The 22147-nt window shown below is 51.6% G+C and overlaps 2 protein-coding genes across 3 annotated transcripts; one reads left to right on the top strand and one right to left on the bottom strand.

The window, feature by feature from the left end:
* Positions 1 to 10: 10 nt before the first annotated feature.
* Positions 11 to 18214, top strand: LOC133154241 (phosphatidylinositol 4-kinase alpha-like). Of its 2 annotated transcripts, XM_061278793.1 has the most exons (55): positions 11 to 253; positions 1219 to 1335; positions 1672 to 1765; positions 2164 to 2252; positions 2329 to 2401; positions 2490 to 2734; positions 2808 to 2874; positions 2935 to 3086; positions 3175 to 3240; positions 3326 to 3422; positions 3495 to 3692; positions 3761 to 3861; positions 4007 to 4136; positions 4470 to 4599; positions 4665 to 4760; positions 4838 to 5021; positions 5210 to 5313; positions 5393 to 5561; positions 5638 to 5688; positions 8532 to 8640; positions 8707 to 8843; positions 8951 to 9084; positions 9217 to 9299; positions 9382 to 9452; positions 9520 to 9644; positions 9723 to 9804; positions 9874 to 9957; positions 10210 to 10299; positions 10393 to 10512; positions 11027 to 11041; positions 11131 to 11223; positions 11656 to 11812; positions 11892 to 12019; positions 12088 to 12246; positions 12322 to 12473; positions 12547 to 12654; positions 12761 to 12888; positions 13156 to 13314; positions 13392 to 13471; positions 13564 to 13763; positions 13841 to 13931; positions 14318 to 14485; positions 14572 to 14625; positions 14803 to 14923; positions 15000 to 15129; positions 15450 to 15593; positions 15678 to 15748; positions 15844 to 15950; positions 16030 to 16134; positions 16262 to 16387; positions 16469 to 16589; positions 16712 to 16871; positions 16944 to 17033; positions 17275 to 17358; positions 17442 to 18214. In XM_061278793.1, exons 1-55 carry the CDS (start codon positions 11 to 13, stop codon positions 17491 to 17493), a joined length of 6444 nt encoding a protein of 2147 aa, XP_061134777.1. In that variant the 3' UTR covers positions 17494 to 18214. The 2 variants fall into 2 exon arrangements, with proteins under 2 accessions (XP_061134777.1, XP_061134778.1); XM_061278794.1 differs by lacking the exon at positions 11027 to 11041.
* Positions 6103 to 8339, bottom strand: serpind1 (serpin peptidase inhibitor, clade D (heparin cofactor), member 1). The gene is made up of 7 exons (XM_061278795.1): positions 8238 to 8339; positions 7877 to 8166; positions 7144 to 7787; positions 6914 to 7062; positions 6685 to 6809; positions 6478 to 6622; positions 6103 to 6403 (listed from the first exon to the last, which is right to left on the bottom strand). The coding sequence occupies exons 2-7, from the start codon at positions 8134 to 8136 to the stop codon at positions 6212 to 6214; spliced, it is 1515 nt and encodes a 504-aa protein (XP_061134779.1). The 5' UTR covers positions 8137 to 8166; positions 8238 to 8339; the 3' UTR covers positions 6103 to 6211.
* Positions 18215 to 22147: the final 3933 nt, after the last annotated feature.

The raw sequence follows: 22147 nt of genomic DNA, 5'->3' as shown, positions 1-22147 counted from the left end.
GAGTTCTTTTATGAAGTATGTCCCCCTTGGCTGTCCGTACTGCGCTTTCCAAAGCGCGAGTTGGGGCGTCCGCCTTCCGTTTCTCACTCGCATTGCTTGCCGAGGGAGGCAGAGAGGCAGGGAGGAAAACATGTCGGTGACAGGAGGTGCCGGCATCGGCGGCAGCGGCGGCGGCCACAGAGGCTTTTATTTCAACACAGTCCTGTCGCTGGCACGCTCTTTGGCCGCACACCAGCCAGCACCGGTGGAAAAGGTGAGGCACAGCAGCAACACGGTAAACAAGGTCCGCTTGGCCGCCCGCCCGCCCGGCCGCCCGCTTCCGCACTCACTCCTGGCGAGCGACTTCCATTGATGACTAGCTGACTTTTGACCAGCGTTCATTGCCTGTAATTCTGCTTTCATTGACTTTGCGCTTCTCTTGGCCGTGTCGCGAGAAGCGTTTCGTTTGGCGTTGCACCGCAGGGACGGACGGACGGACGGAATCAATAGTCCGTGTTGGGAAGCGGTGCATGCAGTCAAACAGGTTTGAGGGAACCGTGTTTTTGTTGCCATCTTATTTTAAGGCGCTTTTCTTTTGGCTGCACTGTCGGAAGTTCAACATTCGTTGCGGGCTCAAAATATCCGCTGGCTGTGCGACACCTTTTGACACGATGAAGGGAAAAAAGTAAAGCCCCCCCCAAACCACATGTAAGGATTCAAAAGAACTCCTACCGCACTACGGCACGCAAACTCGATGGCGGACTGCAGCCAGGCAGCCACGCAGGCAGCCAGGCAGCCACGCAGGCAGCCAGGCAGCCACGCAGGCAGGCAGGCAGCCACGCAGGCAGGCAGGCAGCCACGCAGGCAGGCAGCCAGCCACGCAGGCAGGCAGGCAGCCACGCAGGCAGGCAGGCAGCCACGCAGGCAGGCAGGCAGCCACGCAGGCAGGCAGGCAGCCACGCAGGCAGGCAGGCAGCCACGCAGGCAGCCACGCAGGCAGGCAGGCAGCCACGCAGGCAGGCAGGCAGCCACGCAAGGCAGGCAGGCAGCCACGCAAGGCAGGCAGGCAGCCACGCAGGCAGGCAGCCACGCAGGCAGGCAGCCACGCAGGCAGGCAGGCAGGCAGCCACACAGGCAGGCAGGCAGCCACGCAGGCAGGGGACGGACGGACGCCATAATGTGTGCAATTCTGCCTACTGCGTCAAAGTGTGACTAATCCATTTGTTTGTGTCCTTTTAGGTTCAGAAGCTACGATGTATGTGTCCATTGGAGTCGCCAGGCGTGTTCTCACTGGACGTGCGGCGCATCGACGCCGTCGTGGCCCTGGCTGTCTTCTTAGTGGAGTCCGGCTTACAGGTCGGCGCTGTGCCTCGACGCCGCTATTGTTACCCTGACGCCGCTATTGTACTCGAATCGAAACACGGGACTGACTGCTTTGACTTGATGCTCTCACTACCATAAGCCTTTGATCTCATTCCACCTGTGGTTAGCCGCGCATCAGACCTGGTCACCTTTGGAATCCATCATTGCATTGACATTTTGGAATCCTCCACATCTCATTCGCTGTAAATGTTTGTTTCTGTGTTGCGGTGCTTTTCCGACTTTGTATTTCTCCTCACCTATTGTTTCAAAGCGAGTGCGCTTGTTTTCATTTCATTTGTGTGTAATGATTTGCCTGCCTGGCACCAACAGCACAAAGACACGCTTGTTCCCTACTTGCTGAGCCTACTGAGAGGCCTCCCACGTGTCCAGTGGATCGAAGACGGCTTGGGAAAGAAAGGAAAGGGTGAGGACAATCCTCTTACAAGGGAACCCATGCCATTGTTACGGCCCCAAATGTATACTTTAGAATCCAATGACTCAAATACAAGTCAAACGTAGTCCGTGGAGTTCTTGTCGGCTGAAATGTCCATTTTTTGAGGCTTGAGTGTCTCCGCTAAAGAAATACAACATGACGTCAGTTACGGCAGCTCAGATCCGCCCACGCAGACTTCTGCTATCGGAACTCCTCGGGCCGGCCAATATTCTGTTCACTGCAGAAAAGTTCAACTTATTGATTGATTTGGGTCATTTGAAAAGGCAGTGTTTTGCAAAGGTTGAGTACTTGGCGAGTTGTTGTTGTTGTTTTCTTTGAATGAATGAATAAATGAATGATGTTTCTGTGCGTCGCCACCTGTTCTCCAGAGTTCCTCCCGGTGGCCGAAAACTTCAGCTTCTGTTTAGTGACTCTCTTAGCAGATGTGGCTCAGAGGGACCGAGACAACAGGCTAGAGGTGAGTCTGCAAAATCCGCTTGACAACGCAAGCGGATGACCCAATCCTATGCTTGGATCTTCCCCATGTTTTGCAGATATTCACCACCATCATGGAAGTCATGCAGTCGTTGCAGGAGATGTGCCAAACGCCTGATAATCATGACAAAGGTACGAGCCCACGCATGGATCACTGATGGTGGGCAAGTCACGCCTTCAGAAGCCCTGACAGTCTCTCTCTCGCTCTCTCCATCTGTAGTGTACCTGTGCAGGTACACGGTGCCCAGCCTATTGGGCATGACGCGAGCGTTTGGCCGCTACAGCGTCACCGACGAAGCCCTCTTGTCCAAGTTGTTCCCCAAACACCGGCCTCGGACTCATTGCGTGGCGGAGGAAACGGAGGGCGTGCGGCGCCGATCCTTCAATGACTTCCGCTCCATCATTCCCAACTCCCTGCTGACCGTGTACCAGAGCGACACGCTGCGCCATCGTGGCACCGCACAGGTCATACAGGCCGCCGCTCTTGATCTTGCCGTTGTGGGCTTGAGGTTGAAGGCGGATTTATTGTCTGTCTCAGGTTTGCGCTGACGCAGGAGGCCGCTCGCCCTGCTCTCCCACCACGCCTGGCCCTCATTACTTTGAAGGTAGAAATGCTTTTGGATGCGGGTTCTCCTCAGAGCCTCCACCGTTGGGTGTCATTGCAGGCTCCTCCTACCTCCCTGAGAACCGCGCGGTGGATCCCGACTACTATTTTGCCACAGTCGGCTCCAGTTTCTCTGTGTCTCCTCTCTTCTTGGGAGCGGGAGACAATGAGATAGAGGTGCCGGTGGATCGGCTCAGGCAGCTCCTCGGCATGGTTTGCGCCCGCCGTTTTCGTCGCTGATGCCGGCCAAACGTGCCGAGCACGCCCCCCCAAATCTTCTCCTCTGATTGTCTCCATTCAGGTGAAGGTATTTGTTTCCGAATCTTTTTTGAAAACCCTCGACGCGACCGTGGCTGAAGTGATGGAGGTAAAGGTGTTGCGGAGAGGGGAGGGGGAAAAACAAAAAAAGAGAGTCAATCGAGCGATTTGTCAATTTCTTGTTTCTACCCAAGTCCAATCCCGGAACCCAGCTCCATTACAAAACCTTCAGCGACCCTCTCTACGTGTGCGTGTTCAAAATGCTGAGGGACACGCTGTACAACATGAACGGTAAATGAGTGGCGCTTCATCCGAAATCCTCATTTGAAGCCGTTTGACTTTGCGCTGCTTTTTGGATCCCAGCCTTGCAAGCGGCTTTCGTGCGGGAAGTCCACGACTTTGTCCTGGAACAATTTAGCAGCAGCCAATCGGAGTTGCAGCAGCGCGTCCTTCGTGATGACGCGGGGGGGTTGCCGGGGGAACCGAGCCCCCTCAAGCTTCGTTGCCAAGCCAACGCAGCCTGCGTGGACCTGATGGTGTGGGCCGTCAAAGATGAGCAAGGTAATTGGGTAGGAGGCTGGCCGGGGCGCTTTGTTTCCGCTCGACCCCTTGCAATGTGGTTTCAACAGGAGCTGAGAACCTGTGCAGCAAATTGACGGAGAAGCTGCAGTCCAAAACCTCCAGTAAAGTCATCATCGCTCACATGCCCTTGCTCATCTGTTGTCTGCAGGTAAAACCATTGTGCTGCTCAAATCATCAATCGGGAGAACTTCCTTTATGAATCTTTGAGGAATATGCCAATGCCGCCATTCCAAAGCTACAAATGATCCCTTTTCCTCATTTTTGTGCTGGCGCTCTTCTTCTGTGCTTGTCAGGGCCTGGGGCGTCTGTGTGAGAGGTTTCCTGTGGTGGCGCACTCTGCTTCAACATCCCTCAGGGACTTCCTGGTGGTTCCGTCACCCGTCATCGTCAAACTCTACAAGTACCACAGCCAGTGCAGCGCAGGTAGTAGCACAAGTCTGGCCCGCACGCTAAATGTCGACACCGTCCCGGTATCCGTTGCAGTGTTCGATGCGTCACCCGCTACAATGGCTCCGTTGCCTCGGATTTTGTAAACCCAATGTGACGACTCCCGTAGGAAAGTTCAGGGTAACGTTTGGTTTCGCTTCACTGTCGTCGAAGAGCTGAATAGCCAAGCTTAAAAACAGTCCAAGGTGTTTTCATGCATAGCGCTTCTCTCCGTTTGATGTCGAAATATAACAAAAGAGATGCTACTGTACAATAAAGTGGAAATGTCCAACGGAAGGATAAAGTCCAGATGTCTTGTTTGAAACCCAGGCACTGGAGAAATCCGGATCAACGTCACCAACGAGCACGCTCAGTCCACAGTCAACATTCTGTCCAGCAAGAAGGACCAACAATCCATGTACGAGCAGCTCCGAGATATCTCCATCGACAACATTTGCAGGTCGGTCGCAAGAAGATCCAGCTCAGTGGAGAGAGAGTGATGGAGCGAACCTTTTGTCGGCCCAGATGTCTGAAAGCTGGTTTGACCATGGACAACGTGATCGTGGAGGCCTTTCTGGCCAGTCTGTCGAACCGCTTGTACATTTCGCAGGAGAATGACAAGTGAGTCTATCGGCGTCAAATGTGAGCGGTGGGTGGTGCGGATGGTGGTTCTTTTCAAAGCTCCCGTTGCCACCCAGGGACGCTCACCTCATCCCAGATCACACCATTCGGACGCTGGGCCACATCGCCGCGGCGCTGAGAGACACGCCAAGAGTGATGGAGCACATCCTGCAGATCTTGCAGCAGAAGTTCTGTCAACCGCCGTCCCAGCTGGACGTACTCATCATAGACCAGCTGGGCTGCATGGTCATCACAGGGAACGTGAGTCCCAACCACCATCTGCCTCTTTTGTTCGACTTAAAAGACCCGTCCGTCTGGGCTCTCAGTCATATTGGACTTGAGTCCAAATAGAGTGAGTGCAGGTATTTTTTTTCTTTTCTTTTCTTATTAGTATTGTTATTTCATTCATTTTCCTTTGAAATAGTCGAGCCATGTTTTCTGTGCGCTAGCAATACATCTACCAGGAAGTGTGGAACCTATTCCAACAAATCAGCGTGAAGGCCAGCTCGGTCGTCTACTCGGCCACTAAAGACTCCAGAGATCACGGCTACCGGTCAGAGGGCACGTCTAGCCAAACGAGCTGCTATTAGCTGCCTTTGCTCATGCCGGCCTTGTTTGTATTTGCTCACAAGGCACTGCTCGCTAGCTGTCATCAACGCTTTGGCCAACATTGCGGCCAACCTGCAGGGGGAGCAGCTGGTGGATGAACTCATGATGAACCTTTTGGAACTCTTTGTCCAGCTCGGCCTGGAAGGGAAGCGAGCCAGTGAGCGGGCGTCAGATAAGGGGCCAGCGCTCAAAGTACGTGTGTGGACACATTTGCACCGCATTACCGTTGCAAAAAAAAAAAAAAAGCAATCGTTTCTTGTTCTTGCAGGCATCGGGTAGCGCTGGGAATCTTGGCGTTCTCATCCCAGTCATCGCTGTGGTGAGTGGATGATGTCTTTTCAAATAATATTAGTTCAAGCGGCATACTTGAGAAATATTTACCCCTATTCATTTTGCAAATGACAAGAAATTTCCATTTCTCTAGTGGGCATGCTTGGAATTATATATTTTTTAAAATTACTTTTTTGTTTATTAAACTCTGAATTTTGACAGAGTCAATATTTTACCCATATTCATTTTGCAAATGACAAGAAGTTTCCATTTCTGTCGTGGGCATTCTTGGAATTTTTTATGATATATATATATATATATATTTTTTGTTTTTGTTTATTAAACTCTGAATTTTGACAGCGAAAATATCGCCGCAAAAATAATTAGAAAATAACATTGAGTTACAGAAAAGCGTGCGTGGCCTTACCCGGGCAAGCTCAAGTTTCAAGAAACACATGCTTAGATCATTTCTCCTCGTTTTACACCAACAAACATGTGTCAATTGATATGCCCCCCCCCCTCCCCCACCTCCGGCATTAGCATTGGCTGGAACAATTTGAAGTGCGTCTTTCTTAGTTATTTGACGGGTTGACCACTCGGCCCATGAAAACAACGCAGTTTGTACGGTGCTCGTAGATGAGGAAGAGGAAAGGGTGGTCCACCACGAAGCGGATCTGAGAAGAGAGGGGCATGAAGCCCACCTGGGTCAGAGCGGCCGCCTCGGTTCCTTCCTCGTTGACGGTGATGCTTCCCTGGTGCTTAAGCTTGAGGAGAATTTCCGAGAAGCGCGCGCGTCAGACAAAGCCACGTCTCTCCCGACTTCTTCCCACCCACTCACCTTGTTCAAGCCGACTTTATCCGAGGTCATTCCGGAAAAGTCTGCCCCGTCCTGGAACAAGTCGGTGAGCCCCATTTCCTTCAGATTGACGATCAAGTCGTAGTTCCGCTCCAGTTTAAAGCGAGGAATCACCACCTCGCGGGTCCTGCGGGGACTCCAGAAATCAGCATGTGGAGCGGTTGAAAATTTCCCGAGGAAGCCGCTGACCTGTTTGTCATGTTATCGAGCCACTTGTTGACCACCGTGGGCGAGATCTCCTGCTCCAAGTTCCTCATCCCCGTTATCTTCCTGGGCAAAGCGATGAGCATGCTGATGTGGCCCGAGTAGGGGAGCTGAAAAGGCCAAGGTGACACACACAAGGCAAACGATTTGCCTCGATTGCTCTCGCCAGATCAAAGAAAAGGAAAATGGACGGAGGAGGAGTGCTCCAGCTCACCTGTAGGACGTCGCAATCAAGTTGGTGGTCGGCGGCGGCCAGGTAGTTGCCCTTGTTGGTCATCATCGGCACTCGAACGCTGGTCTTGTCGCTGGTTCGAAAGTTGCGGTAGTGGGTCATCTCTTTGGGAAATTTCTGTTCCCATGTGCCTGGCGAGGTACATGCGCTCGGTTATACGTTTGGGAAATGCAAAATGCCTCCCCCCCTCCCTCCCTCCCATTGTGGCCCACCTTTGAAGTACAAGTAGTTGAGCAGCATAAGCACCATATGGGGGTCCACGCTCTTGAGCGGCTCCTTGATCACTCCCTTGGTGAGCTTTAGGATTCGACGGTTGGCTTTGTTCAAAAAGGCCGCGTCGGCAAAGTCCACCGACTGCGGCTCGGCAAAGTAATAAGCCTTGGTCTGGGCGCGGAAAGCATCTTTCAGCGAGACGTTCTTCTTGACGTAGACGTCGTTGACGGAGCGCAGCGTGTAGCCGTAGTTTCTCCGGAAGAGCCTGTGAGTCAACTTCCTGAAGAGCTTATGCACCGTGCTGTTGTCGTAGTGACTGCTGGCGTTGACAAACTCGGCGAAGCCCAGAACTTTGTAGATCTGTTCCTGCGTGGCGGCTCCGCCTCCTAAAGCCATCATGCCCATGGCGATGGAGATCCCGGCCGGCGCCAGTAAAATGTTGTCGCTCTGGTTGACGTCGTTGCGGAGACTCCGATAGAGGTTGAAGCCGAAGAGGGCGTTGGCTACGTTGAGGCGTTGGAGGCGCGAACGACCGTGGAAGAGGCGCAGGAGTCTGGCGCGGCGGATTTCGGGGTCGGACGGTTCGGCGAATATGTCGATGTCCGGGGCGGGGGTGGCGATCTCGTCAATCTCGTCTCCTTCGCTGGAAAAGGCGTGCGTGCCGTTTTTTCCCCGTTTCTTTATTTTTGGATTCTTCCACTGCCCAAATATTCAAAAACGGTTACTACTCACGTGTAGTCGTCACTGCCCGTCAACAGGATCTTGTCAAAATCAATGTAATCTTGGTCGTCGAAGCCGTCAAAGAGCAGGTCGTTGGTGATGGTGTTTTCCTTGTGGAACTCCAAGGGGACGTGGTCCATATCCCCTGCCTGGAAGCCTCTGGGCTGCGGGTCGGAGGGACTAAAGTGCGACGTGAGGTCTTTGATGGCAGCCAGCGCTGGACTGAGCAGTAGGCAGCAGGCCACCCAGACCACTCTCACTATCAACTGCATCTTGAAGGGGCAGCGTGGAAAAGCAAGCGCCTTCAACGTAGCCACAGTACAATCAAATGAGACAATGTAACAAATTGCGAGTTTCTCCAGTCGTCTCTTACCTTGGCCGTGTGCTGTTTGGTGTTTTGCTACTGGACGCAAGCAGTGAATTGAATCGAAAATTGAACTTTGACGTGCTCTCCTCCTAAACAAACAGACCAGATCAAACAGACCCAAAAGTCCGCTGCCTCAATAACATTTGCCTTCAGCTCTTCATTCTCTGGTCTGGGGATACCAAATATGTACCTAGATGGGAGACTAATTAATGATGGATTGATTCTGTTCTTGATTTTCTCTTCATTATCGGAATGGATGCTTTCATTCGTTGGTTGGTTGGTTCATTTGTTCCTTCACAGTTGACCAGACGGCTGCCGCCAATCAAAGAAGCTAAGCCCCGCCTCCAGAAGCTGTTTCGAGACTTCTGGTTGTACTCGGTGGTCATGGGTTTTGCTGTGGAAGGATCAGGTTGGCTGAACAGCTTTAGCGCAGCTTTCCAAAGCATGCTGGCAAAACCTATTTGTTTCTTTGCAGGTCTCTGGCCCAAGGAGTGGTATGAAGGTGTTTGTGAAATTGCCACCAAGTCTCCTCTGCTGACCTTCCCCAGCGGGGAGCCCCTTCGCTCCGAACTGCAGTACAACTCTGCCTTGAAAAATGACACCGTCACAGCGGTACTGCCTATCCATCCATCCATCCATCCATCCATCCATCCATCCATCCATCCATCCATCCATCCATCCACCTTGCTTGCATATTTCAAGCCTCTCTCCTCTTCCAGGCAGAGTTGAACGACTTGCGGGCGACCATCAACAATCTCCTGGACCCCTCCCCGGAAGCATCTGCCCTTATCAACAAGCTGGATTTTGCCATGTCCACATATCTGCTCTCGGTCTACAGATTAGAGTATATGAGGTCAGGAAAAATCAGAAAGTACCAACTGACAGCCAGTGCGAAATTGCGCAAGAGTTGATACTACCCCCCCCCCCCCCCTAAGAAACGCCGTTTATTCAATGAGGCCTTTTTGCTTGCTCGATCTTCTTGTAGGATGCTACACTCCAACGATCCTGACCGCTTCCAGGTCATGTTTCGTTATTTTGAAGACAAAGCCATTCAGAAAGACAAATCCGGTACGGGCTTCTTTTCTTTTTTTGGGGGGGGGGGCATCGTGGTCTTTTTGATCTTCCCCAAATTTCTCTTCCGTGTCATCAGGAATGATGCAGTGCATCATTTGTGTCGGCGACAAGGTGTTTGACGTCTTCCTTCAAATGATGGCCGACAAGGTGAGTGTGTCTGTCTTTTTCCTTTGACATTTGAATGGGCAACATTTGGATTTTTCTCTTCTTCCAGCCAAAGACCAAAGAGCACGAGGAGGAACTGGAGCGTCACGCCCAATTCTTGCTGATTAACTTCAACCACACCCACAAGAGGATCCGCAGAGTGGCGGATAAATATCTTTCCGGTTTGGCCGAGACGTGAGTGCTCTTCCTCTTCCTGTCGCCTTGACTGCATGTGTGTAATGAATGTTTGTGTCTCCTGCCTCCTCTCACCAGATTCCCACATCTGCTTTGGAATGGCCGCGTGCTGAAGACCATGTTAGACATTTTGCAGACGCTCTCGCTGTCCCTAAGTGCAGTAAGTATGGGGGACGGTTTTTGTTGTTCCACCAAATAGAAGCTCAAGTGATGTTTTCCACGTGTTCAGGACATCCACAAGGACCAGCCTTATTATGACATTCCCGATACTCCATACAGCATTACCGTACCGGATACGTACGAGGCCAGAGAGGTATGTGACTGTGTCCGCTAGAGGGCAGCACCGTGCTGCCTAGTGGAGTGGTCCGCCAATCCAAATCTCGTAGCCTTGCAACTGAATGCATATTTGCCAAATAAAAATGCTGTTCACGTCTTTACTGTGGTACAGCACAATTGCAATGCACCTTCCGAATGACCCGTCGAGTCATTTCTTCTGCTTATCGAAATGCTTTTCCTGCGGTAATCACATGTATTTCTTTTGGTCGATGATTTGCACCCTTCTCAGAGCATCGTGAAGGACTTTGCTGCTCGCTGTGGGGAGATCCTGAAAGAAGCAATGAAATGGGCCCCTTCCGTCACAAAGTCACACCTGCAGGTCTTTCTTTCACCGACTCGCGGAAAAAGATCCAGCATGTATCTGTGAACATTTGACTTTCTCTTCTAATCTTCTCTTGTGCGTGTCGGGCAGGAGTACATGAACAAGCATCAGAACTGGGTGTCGGGTCTGTCCCAGCACACGGGCCTGGCCATGGCCACGGAGAGCATCCTGCACTTTGCAGGCTACAACAGGCAGAGTACCACTCTGGGCGTGAGTCTCACGCGCACCCACACACGTACGCTGGGCCCCTTCGTGTGCCGTTGCGGGTATAATATTGCATCTGGGCCAACTTAGCTGAGCCCAAACATGAGTCTGCTAGAAAATCTAGCAAAGTGCTGCGTTGAAGCCACTTGTAGCTTTTTCAATGGCTAACAAACAGCAAATGTGCTCTTTGGCCGCTTGCTCGCGGCATTTCCCATTTGCTTGCATGTTGATGTGTTTTACTTGGGTTCATGCTATTGTCTATTTATTTGCTTCCATGGAAGAATGTTGATTTCCATTTGCGCTCACAATCCATTTTTGTCTTGCGTGCGTTTGGCATAGGTGTTCTCCGGCTTGCTTTTATTCCATTTGCGTCTTTCATTTGCTTCATTTGTTTTATTTGTCTGTGTCAATGTACCCGGCTGGTCGGATTTTGCTTGGGCGCAATGAAACTTGGTGGCTTGTTTGGCTAACGGTTATGCCGTCCGTCCGTCCGTCCGTCGTTGCGCCCTCCTCTGCCTAGGCTGCATTCCCCCAGGTTGGTTTGAATCCAAAGTACAATGAGGCGGGCGGGGGCTTGCAAGGCGCAATTGTCCTCTGCACAAATGACCTTGTTTGCCTCTCCAGAACACCCAGCTGACCGAGAGACCTGCGTGTGTGAAAAAAGATTACTCCAACTTCATGGCCTCTCTCAACCTGCGTAACCGATACACTGGGGAGGTATTCTGTACTTTTCTTTCTTTGTTAGGAGTTTAAAGTAGAAGTCAACCCCCGCATTTTCTTTGTCATCAAACGTCATCAAAATGTCATCAGTGTTCCGATCCCGGTTGCCAGGTCGCAAGCGCTCACGGCTCGTTTGTTTTCTGAAGCTGAGCCGTGATTGGTTGTGACTGTCCGTCCGTCCTTTTCAGTCGACAGTGGCAAAATGGCAGCGCTTTGAGATTTGCTGCTCAAATGCAATATTCATCAGAATGCTGTCTCTGTTCAATGTTGGATATGTGTCCTACAACAACCTATTTGTGGGTTGACTTCCTCTTCATGTAAACACACTGACTCTCTCTCACCGTGATAGCGCATTATTATTATTGCTCGGATTCCCTATTGAGCCATTGGCGAGAATCTGTAAAAGATCCTAAATGCGTTTGTGGTCAGGTCGCCGGTATGATCCAGTTTTCCGAGGCGACGGGCAGTCAATCGGACCTGAACAAGTTGATGATTGAGCTGACGACGAGCGCTCTGGACGGCCGAGATCCGGAGGCTTTCACGCGGGCCATGTTCAAGATGGCCGCCTTGCTAATCATCACCAAAAGTGAGGAGCCCATTCTGCGCTGTCAAACACTGTGGATCCGTGAAAGCATTGTGAACGGAGTCCTCCTTTTTGCCGTCAGACTGCGATCCTCCGCTGTTGCACCACCTTTGCTGGTCGCCCCTGCAGATGTTCACCGAACACGGCATGGAAACGGCCATCGCGTGCTGGGAGTGGCTCCTGGCCGCGCACGACGGCGTCGAAGTGCCGGTGCGTAGCGCTCCGCTTCCGAACCACCGGCGAGCACGTTCGCACGCCATCTTGTGCTTTGTGTCCAGTTCATGCGTGAGATGGCAGGCGCTTGGCAGATGACGGTAGAGCTGAAGATGGGCTTGTTCTCCGTCGCCAAGGCCGAGGCGGGGCCCCTGGCTGTGTCCGAAGAGAGCCAGCCCGCACCCTGCGCGCCCGACGTCATACCCCACTTCCTGTGGATAGAGGTCAGTGATCAGTCAGTGTCTTTTGTATGGGGAGACGCTCTGATCTTCTGTCTGCCTGTCTTTATCTCCTACCAGTTTCTGGTGCAGAGGTTCGAAATAGCCAAATACAGCAGCTCGGACCAAGTGGAGATTTTCACCACCATCCTGCAGAGGTCGCTGTCTCTGAGCGTGGGAGGAGCCAAAAGCCACTTGAACACCCACGTGGCAGCCATCGGGCCGAGATTTCGGTGGGCCCTCCGATGCTTTGAAAGGGCGTGCGTGCTGGTGAACACCATGACCGCATTCTGCTTCCTTCGATAGATTGCTCACTCTGGGTTTAACGCTCCTGCACGCTGACGTGGTGACCAACGCCACCGTCAAGAACGTACTGCGAGAGAAGATCTATTCCACAGCTTTTGACTATTTCAGGTAGAAAAGAGGAGCGTCGCCGCAGGGCAGGGCAGGGCAGGGCGGGGCAGGGAGGGAAAACCCAAACCCGTGTCTGTCAGTGTGTACTCATTTGCTTTTGTTTTAGTGTCAATCCCAAATTTCCCACTCAAGCTGATCAGAGGTTGAGAGAAGATATCATCATCATGATCAAGTTCTACGCTTGCCTGCAGTCAGACAAAAAGTATCTGGCTGCCAACCAGCTGGTTCCCCCAGGTTTGCTCCTTTTCCATACATATTACTCACTCGGTCGGTCGGCTATATGAGGTACGCACTCAGCGCCCCTATTGTGTGTCTTTGTATAGCCGCTCTGTGCTCTGAATACTGCTGGGGCCTGAATTTGCCCACCACCGGGCGGGGATCAATAAATGTTCAATCCAATCAATCGAGCTCAATTGAAGGAACTCCTTTTCAAAAGCGCTCTGTCTGGATTGTGCAGGTGGTGTTGTGTTCTTTCCTCCAGTGATGCCATTCTTTGTTTAGATCCACAAGACATGTCGGTGAACAGCTTGACAGTGATGGGGGTGACGGACAGCCGCAGTAACCTGGATGCGGCCATGGGTCAGAGGCAGCAGGTGGCTCAGGGATGGATTAACACCTACCCTCTGTCCTCCGGCATGTCCACCATATCCAAGAAATCAGGTGGAGAAAGCAAATCGCACGGCGTCCGAAAAAAACAACAACAACCTTGCTGATGTGTTTCTCCTGTAACGTCAAAGGCCTCTCCAAAAAAAGCAACCGAGGCTCTCAACTGCACAAGTACTACATGAAACGGCGTACCCTTTTACTGGCTTTACTGGTATTTCTATTTGATCACCACATTTGGTCGTCAACCAAAAAAGCACGAAGCATCACTGCTTTGTTTTTTGTCTTTCCTGTGCCGTATCGTAGGCCAGCGAGATTGAGCGTCTGACCACATGGTACAACCCCTTGTCCACTCAGGAGCTGGCCATCGCCACAGAGCAGTCTGTGGAGACCAGCATCTCCAACTGGAGGTCCAAATACATCAGCTTGACGGAGAAACAGTGGAAGGATAACGTCAATCTGGCGTGGAGCATTGCGCCGTACCTGGCGCTGCAGCTTCCTGCCAGGTATGCCCACGTCTTGCAGCATGGGGGGGGGGGGGGCTCCGTGTTCTATTTACTTACAGTTGTGGCTTTGTCCTCAGGTTTAAGCACACCGAAGCCATTGTGTTGGAGGTGACTCGTCTGGTGCGTTTGGATCCAGCCGCTGTGTGCGACGTCCCTGAGGCAGTCAAGGTGAGCTCTCCTCCTCGACCAAGCAGAGCAGCAAAGGCCCTTGCCTGCAAAATTGTCGCCGTTCTTCAATCCTTAATGGATTCATTAAACGGTGACCCAAGATCTGTCGTCTATGTAGTTGTTGTGCACAACTTGTGCTAAATGCTTCCTGCTTAGCATTTGAAAGTGCGAAGCTATCATAAAACGTTGCTTTGACCCGCCCGGCGTCTCTTAATGAGATGATGCGACCGATTCCATCCAGAGCGTTTTGCGATAATGAGCCACGCCTCTCCCACGTGGCAGGAAGGACAACGCGTCCTCCCTTTCACGCCCTTCATCGTTGAGCGCTTTCTATGCTGTGGTCGTTCATTCCCGCCGTATTCATACATGGGTTGATTTGTCCACAGTTCCTAGTGACGTGGCACACGATCGACGCCGACTCTCCCGAGCTGAGTCACATCCTGTGCTGGGCGCCCGCAGATCCACCCACGGGACTGTCCTACTTCTCCTCCATGTACCCGCCTCACCCGCTCACGGCTCAATACGGGGTCAAAGTACTCCGCTCTTTCCCTCCTGTACGCTCACACGGCAACTCTCACGTTGACCTTTTCAGGGCCGGCCGCTTTGAACTTATTTTGACTGCTTGCCCCCTCCCCCCCAGGACGCCATCTTGTTTTACATTCCGCAAATTGTCCAGGCGCTTCGTTACGACAAGGTGAATATATGAAGCGAGGCAAAATCATTTCATAACAATAAAGACAAAAGGCATTTATCTTGAATCACACCCAAGGAACTGTAGCTAACAACGAACGGCCCAGTCCATCTCCAACATAGCAGCAGCAGCGGCCGTTGCTTTTGCTTCCTTTCACCGCAACTCCGTCTCGTTATCTAGATGGGTTACGTAAGAGAATACATCCTGTGGGCCGCTCAGAAGTCCCAGCTCCTCGCCCATCAATTCATTTGGAACATGAAGACCAACATCTACCTGGATGAAGAGGCCCACCAGAAAGACCGTAAGAGAACGCTCGTCTCACAACAAAATGGGCCTGTCAAAATTCAGTCTTCTCTCTCTCTCGCTCTCCCCTGCAGCCGACATTGGCGAGCTGTTGGAGCAAATGGTGGAGGAGATCACAGGCGGCTTGTCTGGACCAGCCAAGGACTTCTACCAGCGAGAGTTTGACTTTTTCAATAAGATCACCAACGTGTCAGCCACTATCAAGTACGTACGAACACACGTTTAAAGAAGCTGGGAAGAGCGCCTCTCCAAAAATGCCTTTGTTTACTATCTCGCCTGTGTTCCAATGTTTGGAGCTGATTGGAAGCAGCTCACCAGAGCTCATTATTTGTCCCACTCCGGCGGGATGAGATAAGTCCCCTCGGTTCTCATTAGGCCAATCATGGCATGGCAAGGCAAATATCCAGAGGTGAATGTGAACAACAACAACCGAGACGAGCTGTCACCCGCGGCGTCAAGTCATTCTGTGAGAGAGCCACGCTCGCTCGCTCGCTCACTCCCACTACTTTGTTTGTCTCAATCAGACCTGTTCCTAAAGGGGAGGAGCGGAAGAAGGCCTGCCTGGAGGCACTATCCCAAATCAAAGTCCAGCCTGGCTGCTATCTACCCAGCAACCCGGAGGCCATCGTGTTGGATATCGACTACAAATCAGGGACCCCCATGCAAAGGTGTTGCCACTGAACGCTCCCCATTCATTTAGCGCGCACATCAAAAAGCGACAACCGAACCGACCTCGTCCAATCTGTGTCCAGTGCTGCCAAAGCGCCCTACCTGGCCAAATTCAAAGTCAAGAGATGTGGCGTCAGCGAGCTGGAAAAAGAAGGTATTGTCTGAAGTTGCACGTTTATCGGTGTCGCGCGTCAAGGTTTATTGCGGCTTGAAGGTAAGCCAGAATATGGCTATAATTCTTCCCTTCAGGTCTGCGCTGCCGCTCCGACTCTGCCGACGAGGAGAAAAGCCAAGAAGAGGCCAAGCGGATCTGCTGGCAGGCGGCCATCTTTAAAGTGGGCGACGACTGCCGACAAGTACTGACCCACCCCGCTGGAAACTTCCCGCCGTTTTCGCTTGACCTTTTACAAATGTTGTTGTTGTTTTTATGTTCAGGACATGCTTGCGCTTCAAATCATCGGCCTGTTCAAGAACATCTTCCAGCTGGTGGGCTTGGACCTCTATGTGTTCCCGTACAGGGTGGTGGCCACAGCTCCAGGAGTAAGAGAGCTCCTGAAAAAGTGATGACCAATCAACTTGCTGGTGCTTATGTCAAATGGCTTTTTTTTTTTTTTTCCCCCTCTCTCTCTCTCTGTCTCTCTGTCTCGCTCGCTCTCTCTAACGCTAGTGCGGCGTGATCGAGTGCATTCCCGACTGCAAGTCCCGGGATCAGCTGGGCCGGCAAACGGACTTTGGCATGTACGATTATTTCCGCAACCAGTACGGCGATGAATCCACGCTGGCGTTCCAAAAGGTAGCGTTTGTAGCATCTGGCCAGGGTAGTAGAGCCTCAGCCAGCCAGCCAGCCAACCACCCGCCCACCGCTTTCTTGCAGGCGCGCTACAACTTCATTCGTAGCATGGCGGCGTACAGCCTGCTGCTCTTCCTGCTGCAGATTAAAGACCGGCACAACGGCAACATCATGCTGGACAGCCAAGGCCACCTCATCCACATCGGTATGTGGCCTGTTTGCATTGATTACCAAGAGAAAGTAGCTTTGCAAATGGGCACTCTTCATCATCCGCCACCCGCCCAATGCAAAGTGGCCTCAGTGTAAGAGTTTGATGCGCCTTGGCAGACTTTGGCTTCATGTTCGAAAGCTCCCCCGGCGGCAACCTGGGCTGGGAGCCCGACATCAAGCTGACGGACGAGATGGTGATGATCATGGGGGGCAAGATGGAGGCCACGCCCTTCAAGTGGTTCATGGAGATGTGCGTGAGGGGTTACCTCGCAGTCAGGTGAGTAGTGTCGCGCCAAAACGAGTTCCTCTCTCTCACCGCCCGCCACCACTGACATACTGGTGAATTTAGACCTTACATGGATGGTGTGGTCTCCCTGGTGAACCTCATGTTGGACACGGGGCTCCCCTGTTTCAGAGGGCAAACCATCAAGCTGCTCAAGTGAGTTACTCTTATTCAGTTGATGTATCCAAAGATGCTGTTCTCATTTTGGATGAATCAAACTCCGAGACATTTTGCAATGAACCAAAGAAAAAAGCTTGACCTACCTTCAACAATCTTCTTGCTTCGCGCTAGCGCATGATGGGAAACGCCATCGACGGGCCAAGCTACTCACGTGAATACTTCTATGTCTAGTTGAATACTCCATACTGCCCTAAAACCTTTGCTGCTTCGGTTGCAGGCAGCGCTTCAACCCCGGTTTAAGTGAGAAAGAAGCCGCCGCCTTCATTATTAAAGTCATCCAGAATTGCTTCCTGAGCAGCAGGTGGGCCGGCCGCTGGCATTATGCATCTTTGAAGTTCAATGGACTTGTTGTAGGCCAATTGTCTTTTGTTATTTCCCCCGCAGGAGTCGAACCTACGACATGATCCAGTACTACCAAAACCAGATCCCCTACTAAACGCTTGTGCCTGAGCATGCCGCCATGCGCGAGTGTGGAGTGGACTGTATGTGCGTGCCTTCAATAATGATGACGAGGGTGGTTCCTTTGCATGTTGCATTGCTTGATGGGGTCTTTCCACGTATTCAATCATTTCTTTCCCTACGCTGTCACTATTGACAAATGATTGCGCTTGTTGCAGCTTGCTTGACTTGTGTGCACTTTAACCTGATGTCGCTTTGCACGTTGGTTGTGCCAATTTCAAAGCATTCTTGATGAACGGTTCAGTAGCGGGCCGTTCCAGCAGCGGGCCGTTCCAGCCGGCCTCTCGTTCCCGACGGTGCCGCTGCGCTTGACTTTTCGGAGGATCGCTACTGGTTTTGTTTGATACAGTGCTGATGAGGGTCACGGTTGCCGTGGTGATGCGCCACTATATTGTGGGGCAAAAAGGGTTAAGGTTGCTGTTTTTTTGAACGCAGGTCCATTAAGAAGGTCTGTACGGGTTCGTTTGCCGTGTGGCTTTTCAGTGAATGTTTTTTCAGAGCGGTCGGTCAAAGCTGGCGTGCACTCGTTCCTTGGTGTTAGTCGTCCCGTCACTGATTGTAAAGATTTTGCGTCTCTTTGTACATTCCTAGCTGTGACCCAGCCATCCTCCGTCATCTTTTTCTATAGATTGATGCCTTTTGAATCACGACATGCACAACGTGTTCAATCAAATAAAGATTCTATTGATTTAACGTAACGCTTGTGCGTGTTGCATTTGTCAAACACTCTCTCATTCGAAGCAGTGCCCTGCAAAAAAAATCTGACGGTATAGGCTCCTTCACCTGAGACCCTCATTGGAACAATTATTGTACTTCCAGTCATTATACGTACTCCTTCCTAATGGAAGCATTCCCGTAACCTAATTCGTCTTCCCACAATGTCCACGAGAGGGCGGCACAATCAAAATAATAGCTGACAACCCAAGCGCTTACTTAAAGAACACTAGCATAAACGTTCTCATGTTTTTTTTGCTTGTTTTTGCGAGTAAAATATTGTAATTGATTCAAATATTTGTGCGAAATATTAATTGATGTATTTATTTTAATTACCATATGAACTAAGACAAATAAAAGGGTAGCACTGCTGGACGAGCAGTTGCTGCAATCGCATGATGCTTTTAAAGCTACGAAAATGAATGGAGATCATTTGGGGCACACCAAAGTGTTTTCTCGGTCGGTCGTATTTTGTCAAAAACATTGAGACTATTTGTTTTAATTCTGGCTCTCTGTTACGTTGATATTCTGAATAGTTGAAGTTGATTTCAATGGAAAAAAAGCCAGCACGGTGGGAAGACGAGCGCTCACGTGACAAGGGTGGAACTGGGTCAAAAAGTGCCGCTGCCTTTTTGACCCTTTCACGTTGGATTCATATTTCATCGCGTCTATCTATATACTGTCCATTTCCACCTTGATGTATTTTTCATGACACCACATGACCGAGCGAGTTTTCGTCTGATCCCTGCAGTCTCGCTCACTTGAAGAACAAGCTTGACACTCGCCGTTCGAGTCCATGACGACAACCATCGGGACAATTATTTCTCGCACTGATAATAGTGCAGAGGTGGCTGCGAGCACCGTGTTGATGACATCCATGGTAGTAAATAAATGACTATTTTCCACTTTCATGACGTGTAACCATCAAAGTGTTGCTAGCTAGAGAAAAGGCCATTTGTCCAAAGATGCAGACAGTCAGCTCCATTGATGACACGCCGCTCGCTGCTCCTCCAGGCCTCAATAGCAGCGTTTAAGTAGGACTTACATAGTACAGCTCATTTGAAGATACATTTTGAACTCCAAAATTAGCATTAGAACTATCCCCCCCAAAATAACCCCATATACAAAAAGTAACATTATGAGTTTGAGTGCTCACAGTGAGGGGTCACCCTTAACCCACTTCAGTGTATCAAATCATTAACCACCCATGTGAGGGCTTGTCAGCTACCCAAAAAAAACCGACAACAACATTCTCTTTCTGTCTTGTGGTCTGCGTGTGTGCGTGTGTGCGTGTGTGTGTGTGGTATGTGTCGGTGCCCATGTGCTATCCAACAATTGGCGCAGGCTGCTGAATGGGGGCCCTGTGTGGGCCCTCTCCTTATCATGTGACCTTTGATCTGTTTGGACTGCGTGACCAACAGACGCTGTGACGGTCGGACACATACGTCCAAAGTGGAAACAACGCAGTGCAGTCTCCTCCTGGGACGGATGTGTACGATATAGCCATCCATTTTGTTTGTTGTTGGTGACCAGCAGACTTCCTGAGATTCTTTTCGCTACTGTACCCTGTCAATTAAGTTCCATTGATTATGGATATATTGATATCATATGGATGAAGTGTTTAAGGATCAACATCAGCTATAAGCTTAATTTTTATTTTTTATTTTTTAACTTTAAGCTAGCAACTGTCCTCGTCCTCCATTGAGTGCCGGCCACCCATGGCAACCGGGCCTCAACAAAACCCCTCTGCCACTCTCCCCGAAGCCGCCCGCCCAACGCTGCAGTTGCCACGGAGACCCATTGAGGTGCCCGGTGGTGACCCCTGACCCGAAGGGAGGCTGGTGGATGTGGCTGAAAGGCCGGGGCATCTGGGCTATCATCTGGCGCCTCACAAAGCCCCCTCGCCAGCTGGGGAGGAGGGCAGGACGGGGGGCACCAAAAACAGACAGCGAGAGCGAGGGAACACTCTTTCTTTTTTTTCTTCGTGTCCTCTTCAGAGAGAGTGGCCATTGACACTGTGCATCTCATTAGGATCTGCCCCCCCCTTCCCTGGGTCTGCATGGAGCCCAGAGTCTTGGCAGCTGCTTGGAGCATTCAAGCTCAAGTGCAGTGGTTGGAGGGGAAGATGGGCGGGAGATGAGGGGGGGGGGGTCATGGACATATGCCACCATCACTGGGACTTACTGGTCATGGCCGGATTCAACAGTGAAACCGCTTTAATGCTTTTAGTCTGCTAGGGTAATGCTAATTAGCATGTGTGTTACACTGCTAGCAGCTTTTAAGGAGCAAGGGGCAAAATGGCTGCCCCCCAAGATGGATCCAAATCTCACTGCTTCAGATCCCAAGGACCAGAATACCGGCTTTGGAGCACTAAAGAACAATTTGGACTTGTGTTTTCAGAGATGTGTGTGCGAGTGCAGAACACAGCAGGACTGTTGTCAAAACAAAATGTGCCATAGAGGGGTGTCATGAGAGGTGACAAGGGGGAGGGGCATATGCTAATCAGGTGCTACAGAATGCATCATCCTATTGAAATAAAAGGCACTTTTATATTGTGAGCATGCGGGTGTTCCAAGAAATAAAAAAGATGTCTATTTTTTTTAATAACCCCCCCCCACCATATCACGTCTTCCGAAATCAGCGTCAACTCTTTTGCCCCAATCCGGCCGGGAACCCCCGTGGCCCCACCACCGCACATACTTTTTTCTATCTGTCGTCTGTGCTGATGAATGGGGCTTTGCGTGTGGATTTTAATTACTGCTCTGTGGAGGTGGGAATTGGCCATGCATTAAATTGGAATGAGACGCATTTCCCCCCCCCCCCCAGCAGGGGAGGAAGCAGCGCGAGGGTTACTGTATATTAATTGAACCATTCAGTTGAAGCTGGAAGACCCTAATAAATGCACACGGGAAAGGCTGGTGAAAAGTCAAAAGATCCATTTGGCCTGCCTGCCTGCGTGGCTGCCCGCGTGGCTGCCTGCCTGACCGAGCCTGCCTGCCTGCGTGGCTGCCTGCGTGGCTGCCTGCGTGGCTGCCTGCGTGGCTGCCTGCGTGGCTGCCTGCGTGGCTGCCTGCGTGGCTGCCTGCGTGGCTGCCTGCGTGGCTGCCTGCGTGGCTGCCTGCGTGGCTGCCTGCGTGGCTGCCTGCGTGGCTGCCTGCGTGGCTGCCTGCGTGGCTGCCTGCGTGGCTGCCTGCGTGGCTGCCTGCGTGGCTGCCTGCGTGGCTGCCTGCGTGGCTGCCTGCGTGGCTGCCTGCGTGGCTGCCTGCCTGCCTGCCTGCCTGCCTGCGTGGCTGCCTGCGTGGCTGCCTGCGTGGCTGCCTGCGTGGCTGCCTGCCTGCGTGGCCGTGGCCGCATTTCCTGTGGATGATTAAGCGGCGGCGCTTGATAAGAGCGTGCGTGACCTCAAGTGGCTCCACTTGATCACACTTGTTCCATGTTGTGTCCGGAAGATAGATGAGCATGTGCATCTGACAAACACGCAATCACATGATGCGCATGGAGGTCCGGTGGGGGGAGTCAACACATGGTCATCTGCAGTCAGCTGAGAGGGAGGCTGTTGATAAGAGGCCAGACGGGCAAAGGACAGCCAAGGCGTGACCTGGCAAACAACATGTCATCAAACGCGTTGGGCATTATTGGACTATTCAGCTCTTCTTGTAAAGTTGCTCCGAACATCACGGCTGGCTGCCCACTCTTGACGATGCAATCAACTCACTGTCTCCACTGAGTAACAGCAATGAAGGACGGCGTTCATCTGAGACGACGCCTTCTCCGGCCAGCTGCTGTGGACGTAAAAAACACTTTATTATCTTGGAAAACATGTTGGAATGCGGCCCCAAGGACTAGAGCTGGACATCTGTGACCTTTGACGTTGATATTTCCCATATAAAGTGGCCAGTTATTAGGTCCACTTGAAA

The sequence above is a fragment of the Syngnathus typhle genome, linkage group LG5 (genome assembly GCF_033458585.1).
Source record: "Syngnathus typhle isolate RoL2023-S1 ecotype Sweden linkage group LG5, RoL_Styp_1.0, whole genome shotgun sequence".
Lineage (NCBI taxonomy): Eukaryota > Metazoa > Chordata > Actinopteri > Syngnathiformes > Syngnathidae > Syngnathus > Syngnathus typhle.
The sequence above is the reverse complement of the archived record's forward strand: the minus strand, read 5'-3'. Positions and strand labels throughout refer to the sequence as shown.

What these genes read in the sequence shown, in the direction of transcription:
- serpind1 (XM_061278795.1), bottom strand. Translation starts at nt 8,136, where the DNA reads ATGCAGTTGATAGTGAGAGTGGTCTGGGTGGCCTGCTGCCTACTGCTC. An exon ending in ACGGGCAGTGACGACTACAC is followed by an intron (nt 7,788 to 7,876) that starts GTGAGTAGTAAC and finishes CGCCTTTTCCAG; the next exon opens with CGAAGGAGACGAGATTGACG. An exon ending in ATAAAGTCGGCTTGAACAAG is followed by an intron (nt 6,404 to 6,477) that starts GTGAGTGGGTGG and finishes ATTCTCCTCAAG; the next exon opens with CTTAAGCACCAGGGAAGCAT.
- LOC133154241 (XM_061278793.1), top strand. Translation starts at nt 11, where the DNA reads ATGAAGTATGTCCCCCTTGGCTGTCCGTACTGCGCTTTCCAAAGCGCG. An exon ending in TACTCCGCTCTTTCCCTCCT is followed by an intron (nt 14,486 to 14,571) that starts GTACGCTCACAC and finishes CCTCCCCCCCAG; the next exon opens with GACGCCATCTTGTTTTACAT. An exon ending in CAGCGAGCTGGAAAAAGAAG is followed by an intron (nt 15,749 to 15,843) that starts GTATTGTCTGAA and finishes TCTTCCCTTCAG; the next exon opens with GTCTGCGCTGCCGCTCCGAC.